The sequence below is a fragment of the Ahaetulla prasina genome, chromosome 2, assembly GCF_028640845.1.
Source record: "Ahaetulla prasina isolate Xishuangbanna chromosome 2, ASM2864084v1, whole genome shotgun sequence".
Taxonomy (NCBI): domain Eukaryota; kingdom Metazoa; phylum Chordata; class Lepidosauria; order Squamata; family Colubridae; genus Ahaetulla; species Ahaetulla prasina.
In genome coordinates this window covers 1,889,023-1,895,590 of record NC_080540.1, presented here as the reverse complement: position 1 = coordinate 1,895,590, position 6,568 = coordinate 1,889,023, and the positions used below count along the sequence as shown (strand labels likewise).

Sequence of the window (6,568 nt, the reverse complement as noted above, 5' to 3'; positions counted from 1 at the left end):
TCAGGGGTTGCCACAAAGAAGAGGGAGTCAAGCTATTCTCCAAAGCACCTGAGGGTAGAACAAGAAGCAATGGGTGGAAACTGATTAAGGAAAGAAGCAACTTAGAACTAAGGAGAAATTTCCTGACAGGTAGAACAATTAATCACTGGAACGACTTGCCTGCAGAAGTTGTGAATGCTCCAACACTGGAAATTTTTAAGAAAATGTTGGATAACCACCTGACTGAGATGGTGTAGGGTTTCCTGCCTGGGCAGGGGGTTGGACTAGAAGGCCTCCAAGGTCCCTTCCAACTCTGATGTTATGTTATATTAAAATGTTGACTTTAATAGAAATTCAAAATAATGATCCTGAATTTCATTCAGATTAATGTAATTTCTTCCTGTGAAATCCTCCATCAAAAGTATTATTTTTACTGCAGTGAAAATATTTCAAAGGAGAAGCCAAGAATATTGCCTCTGTTTTTCTTAGTCCCAATGGTTTTTATTTCTTTTGCTTTAAAAGAATAGTCTGTGTATTTAGAGCCAATTGTTGGTCCGGCTCCAGTTTAGGAGACCTGAAATCACAGAATGTTTTTTGAGTCTCTTTGGGGGAATTTTCTCTTCCTTTTTCTTTGACTTCTGAGCTGACTTTTCCCTCCGGAGAGATCCAGGCGTCTCCTTCCCCCAAGAGCCCAAAGCTTTTCTCTGGCCACCAAGAGAGGCTCTCAACCTTTCCTCAACTCTCCCCAGAATTAATTCAGCCTCCATTTCTCTGCTGTGATCCTGGGATCTGCCTGATCTCCTCAGCCTCCAACTGCCCCCACCTTCCCTTTCCCAAAGATCCCCTCTGGATCCATTCCACCAGTGGGGAAATCTGAACCGGTTTGCTGCTGGTTCACTGGCTGCGCATGTCCTGTGCACACATGTACACTGTATGTCAAGCACACACTATGTGCGCATGCGCAGTGTGCACAAAACATGCCCTGTGTGTACATGTGCAGTGCGCACCAAAAGGAGGCTTGGGAAGGTAAGTAAAAGAGCGAGGGGGGGGATCAACTGTATTGCGCGATTTAGCTTCACTAGAAAGTAAGATTTCCTGCTTTCTAGCAAAGCTAAATCGTGCAGCACAGCTGATCGTCGGAAATACTGCTCTGAACCGGTAGCTTTTTAGTTTTTATCGCCCAAACCGGAGTGAACCGGTAGCATTTCACCCCTGACTTAAAAGATATAATATTTTCAGGAGTAAAAGCGGATGTTGGCCTGAACTAACCAACTTGGTCTTCTGTTCTGGGCCCTCCTGTGTCTCTCCTGTTCCTCCTTCTCCTCCTTCCCTCCAGCCAAGCCCACCGTCACCATCTCCCCCACCAAGATGGACCCCACTTCCCCCAACACCATCCTCCTCTGCACCGCGACGGGCTTTTACCCCGTGGAGATCGAGATCCAGTGGCTGAAGAATGGGCAGCCAGAGAAGGAGGGCGTGGCCTTTACGGAGGAGCTCCAGAACGGAGACTGGACCTACCAGCTCCAGGTGATGCTGGAGACCCAACCCCAGCGGGGGGACGTCTACACTTGCAAGGTGGAGCACGCCAGCCTGGAGGCCCCCATCACTGTCCAGTGGGGTAAGCCCCTCCCCTCCCTCCCTTCCTGCTCAGGGACCCCTTCCTGCCTTGAGAATGGGGGGAGAGACCCTCCCTGTGGGGAGAGGCATAATGGACCCTCCTGGGGGAAGGTGGGCCTGATCCTCCTGCTCAGGTGAGGCTCCTTCTCCTTCCCCAGAGCCCCGTTCCTCCAGCTCTGCCCGGAGCAAACTCTGGACGGGGATCATGGGGGCCGTGATAGGAGTGGCCTTCCTGGCTGTGGGGCTCTTCTCCTACCTGAAGAGCAAGAAAGGTGAGTCTGGGGGGCTGGAGGGGAGGTTGTGGGGAGGGGACCATCTAGGGGAGGCCTCTCATCAAGCTTAGCAGGTGGCCAAGAGGGGCCCCTTGAGGAATATTTATGGCAGCTTCTCTTGTTTGTGGGGCTATAAGTGAAGCTCACACAACCTATTATGGGCTATCGATGGGGAGGCGGACCCCCTGAGTCCTCCAGCCCATGAAGGTTTCTGATTGGGTCTTTTTCTCCTTCTAGCAACTCCCATCCAACCACCTGCAGGTGAGTTTCTCCTCTTCTTTTCTCATTTCAGCCCTTCCTGCAAGTTATAAATTCCTTATTCGTTTCTTTTTTTAAAAAAAAAACATGCCTGAACAAAACCTCCTTGCTGTGGATACAGCAATTTTTTAGATTTTGGGCATGAAAAAAGATTGCAATCATAAACAAAAGCATACATAAACACTAAAATCTTGCCCAGAATTTTTCCAAGTTTTGGGAAATTGCAGAAGGGAAGGGAAGGGAAGGAGGGGGCCATTCCTTCCCATTCCTCCCTTGGGGAGGGAGCACCCCAGGTTTACATCCCCCCACCCATTTTGTAAGCCACCCACCCATTCTGTTAGGCTCACTGTGGAGGGGGGTTCCCAAGGTTATTCAGGCATGGGGACAAATTCCACCCCTGTAGCTATTTTAAAAGGGGGGAGTCCCATGTGACTATGCACTGCAATATTCTAGGCCACTTCAGCAAATGTCAGGAGATCTGCCCAGCTAAATTGCTGATAATTAACATAACATCTAAGGCAGAGATGGGTTTCGGCAGGTTCTGACCAGTTCTGGAGAACCGGTAGTGGAAATTTTGAGTAGTTCGGAGAACCGGCAAATACTACCTCTGACTGGCCCCGCCCCCATCTATTCTCTGCCTCCCGAGTCCCAGCTGATCGGGAAGAAATGGGGATTTTGCAGTAACCGTCCCCTGACACGCCCACCAAGCCACACCCACAGAACCGGTAGTAAAAAAATTTGAAACCCACCACTGATCTCAGGTATTGTTCTATCATTGCATTAGCTCGTTCTCAAGCTCCATCCGTATTTGGATGGAAAGTAGAGCTAAGTCCTTGAGATGACCCTATCAATTTAATGAACTTCCTCCAAAACTTCACCGTGAACTGGACCCTCCCTCCCTGCAGTCGGAGATGATCCTTCTGGGCACCCCATGCAGATTCCTTTGGGTTCATTAGTTGGAGCCTTGACAGGCTGTTCTTCCTGACCCCCCTTTTCCTTCTGAGAATTCACACAATTTCTGCCCAAGTGACCCCAGGCTCCCCCCTTTGCTGCCACCCCCATCCTAGCCCCATCTTCATATGAAACGTCTGCAGGGAGGGGGAGGGGGGAAGAGAGAGGGCCTCCCCTCTTGATTAAACCCCTAATTAAGTCAATTAGAGAGAATCCCAGAATCCCCTGGAGATGAAATGGGGAGGAATCCCTGGTCCTTCCCAGCCTTTTCCTCCCTGAAATGGGCGGATTCTCCCTCTATCCGTCCCTGCCTGTCAACCTCCCCCCTGCAGTGTGGGCCTGCCTCAGGGGTGGGGGCTGAAAAGGAAGAAAAATATGTTATTTGGAGTAAAAGTTTCTCTTTATATTCTAATTTTCTTCCCCATCTCTTTTTCTACAGCACTCATGAATTAATTCTGCTCTCTGATGCAAAAGGATTTTTTTTTTCTTTAGTAGCTGATGACTCTTTGTCCTGTTTGCAACTTCTGAAAAATGGAGGCTGAAGGTGGCAAGTTGGGGGAAGAAGGAGAATGGCAGCCTGGACCTTCTCCTGCTGAGACCCCCTCCCCTCCAAACTTCCTATGGGGCATCCCTTTCTTGGGAAGGGAGGGTTGGAGACCATCTAGACTGTCCCCAAGGATGCTGAGCTGACCTGTAGCTCTAGTCCCCTCATCTCTCCTGGCTTTGAACCCACAGCAGCTTCATCTCCATCACTCTTCCTCCAAATCACTTCCCTTCAGTTTGCTGTAAAAGAATAAACTTCTGATGTAAGAAACCCTGGAATCCTTCCTTCCTCTTCCTCCTCTTCCTCTTTCCTGCCCGCACAGGAGGCTCCTCCCTCTGCTGCCTCTGGATCCACCATCTCGGCTACTTTGGGTCCAAAGCCAGAACTGCTTCGGGAGGAGGGTGGGCAGATCCAGAGAGGGGAAGGGGCTCAACCCCCTCCTGCTTGAAGGTCCCATTGCTCTACTTCCCCTCAAGCCCCCTTTTGAAGAGCAGAATGCCAGCAGACACCATCCTCCCCAGGCACCTGTGGGGAGCCACTGGGGGGCACCTGAGACTCCCCCTACATTCATGCAGCCATTTCAGCCATTTCTCTCCTTCACAGCTAGAGGGTCCTGCCCCATTTTGGCATCTAACGCCTCCCTCCCTCTTTGGGGCTCAGATTCTCATGGTATTTAGGGTCTCCTGCTTGATGGTATAAATGGTGTAGGGTCTCCCCTACTCAAGCAGGGGGTTGAACTAGATGACCTCTGAAAAATCTACCTTAAGCCATTCGTGGAGTAGAAGACATTTGTCACAGAGGGAAAGAGGGAGGGGTTCAGTGGGGCAGCCCTGAAGGGAGGACTCCTCCCTTTTTCCCAGCATCCCTAGATGCCTCTAAGTAGCCCTCCAATTGAGCCTTGCCCCCTCCAGAGGTCATCCAGACTGGCTCTGCAGGATTCCAGAGGCCTCGATCTCTTAAGGGCAGAATTTCCCCCTCCTCTTCCTCATCTGGGGTCGTGGGATCATCATATGAAGAATCTGTCAGTGTGTGATTGTAGGATTTGTCTCAAACACGGAGAAGATTTGGGCTCCTGTGAACAATAACTGCCCTTGCAAGATAGTGTGGGGGCAGCTGGAGAAGGGACAACACCAAATGTATAAAAAAAATCAGATTTCCTTAACAAATAAAAAGCATTGTTGATGGTAGATGTTTCATTGCTCAGGGGAACTGAACCAGCCATTTGTAGACAGTCAAACTCGGGTGGTTGGCTGTTTCTCAGATGGGGGGAACATATCAAAGACGTGACTGAGGGGCTTAAAGAAATAATGAAGTCCACAGATTCTTCTCCCTTTTTCCTCTTTCATGCGGGGAGGAATGAAAAAGTCCCTGGAAACGATGCCAAGAGACTCGGAGCAGTCTGGGATGGGAGCCAAAGAGTTGGGAGCACAGGTGGTTTTCTCTTCCGTTCTCCCAATAAAGGGAACCATCCAAGGAGGGAAAGCAGCACCTTGGAAGTCAAGCCTGGCTTAGGGGATGGTTCTCTCGAGGGAAATTGGGACTCTTGGACCATGGTCCACAACACCCACATGGGGGGCTTCTGGCAGGGGATGAGCTGCCCCTCACAAGGACCCAGAAGGTCAGCTTTGGACACCGACTGGCTCTCCTCATCCGAAGGGCTTGAAAGTGGGAGGGAGAGAAAGTTTTAGAAGCTATTTGGAAGCTAAAACCTCAGTGGAATCCGCCAAACAACCCAACTAAAAAACTAGAGAGACTGTGGCTGGCAGAAGCTACGGAGGCTCTACGAGGAGATTCCTTCAAAGGCACAAATTGGAACATATTTAAAGGGGCTGCAAGGAATGGACAACATACTGATGAGAATGAATACGCTTCTACTATTTCTGTTTATATTCAAAATATAAAGGTTAGGATTATCCATCCATCCATCCATCATCTCTCTCTCTCTCTCTCTCCCCATCTATCTCAAATTTTTGTATCCTCCCATCTCACAAGTGTCACATACAACAAAGCTAAAAATGTATTAACATGAAAGTATTAAAAAAACATTCAAAGCAATAAAAACATTTTTAAAAAAAGGAATATTAGGCAAAGAGCCACTTTTTTCAGTGCCATTGTAACTTTGAACGGTCACAAAATGAACCGTTATAAGTCAAGGACTACTTTCTTCAATGTGCTTTAACTAATGGAGAATCAAGGGCCAGAGGACCTTGTGGCTGCCCCACCTGGAGACTAGCCATGGGGCAGAGGAGGAGGAGAGTCCCTGAGCTGCCCTGAGGAAGATTCGAGGCTTGTTGCCTGCTGGATCCTGGCCAGTTCCTCAGTTCCGCTTCGGAGGAGCCCAACGCTTCAGGCTGGGGAAGCGAAGCCCAAGCGACTCTCCAGGTGTTGGGGGCTGGAGAAAGAAACTCTGTGTGTGTGTGTGTGTGTGTGTGTGTTTGTGTATGTGTGTGTGTGTGTCTGGGGATGGCAGAGAGACCTCAGAGAAAATGAAAGTCTTGTGGGGGAGGGGAAACATGAAGAGAGCCTAGAAGTTCTGCTTTGATCAGGAGATTGATGGGAGTCCCACCAGAGTCTCTCTGGATCTGGGGTCAATTTTGTGTCACTGGGTGTCTCCAAACACACAATTGTGGGAAAGATTCGGACTCTGCTGCCTCCTTCAGCTGCAGGTGGGGACCCAGTTCTGGCCTGGTGAGGTGCTGGATGCTGGGCCAGGGGGGAGTTTGACCCCTCCAGCCCCTCTGTCCATGCCAGGAAAGGATTCAGGGCATCTCAGGATAGGCTCCGTGTGGGACGTCTGCCTGCTGCAGCTGGGAAAAGGTTGGGGCTCTGATCTGGTATCTCCAACCATTAGCTGGTATTTTATCCTCAGCCCTCAACAGCTGCCCAGCCTCCGCTGCCCCCACCTAGCTGAGAAAGACCGGCCTGGTTAGCCTGTGGATGGGAGACC

General features: G+C 50.0%; 2 protein-coding genes across 2 annotated transcripts in view; both read left to right on the top strand.

Moving 5' to 3' along the window:
• Nucleotides 1–4,763, top strand: part of LOC131192814 (H-2 class II histocompatibility antigen, E-S beta chain-like) — a 69,694-nt gene extending 64,931 nt beyond the window's left edge. Inside the window, exons 3-6 of the mRNA XM_058172365.1 lie at nucleotides 1,316–1,597; nucleotides 1,755–1,868; nucleotides 2,106–2,129; nucleotides 3,517–4,763. Coding sequence (XP_058028348.1) covers nucleotides 1,316–1,597; nucleotides 1,755–1,868; nucleotides 2,106–2,129; nucleotides 3,517–3,530 — 434 coding nt within the window. The 3' untranslated portion in view covers nucleotides 3,531–4,763. The remainder of the gene's footprint in view (nucleotides 1–1,315; nucleotides 1,598–1,754; nucleotides 1,869–2,105; nucleotides 2,130–3,516) is intronic.
• The window catches only part of LOC131192675 (uncharacterized), a 371,955-nt gene that overhangs the window by 114,054 nt on the left and 251,333 nt on the right, over nucleotides 1–6,568 (top strand). The window lies entirely within an intron of this gene.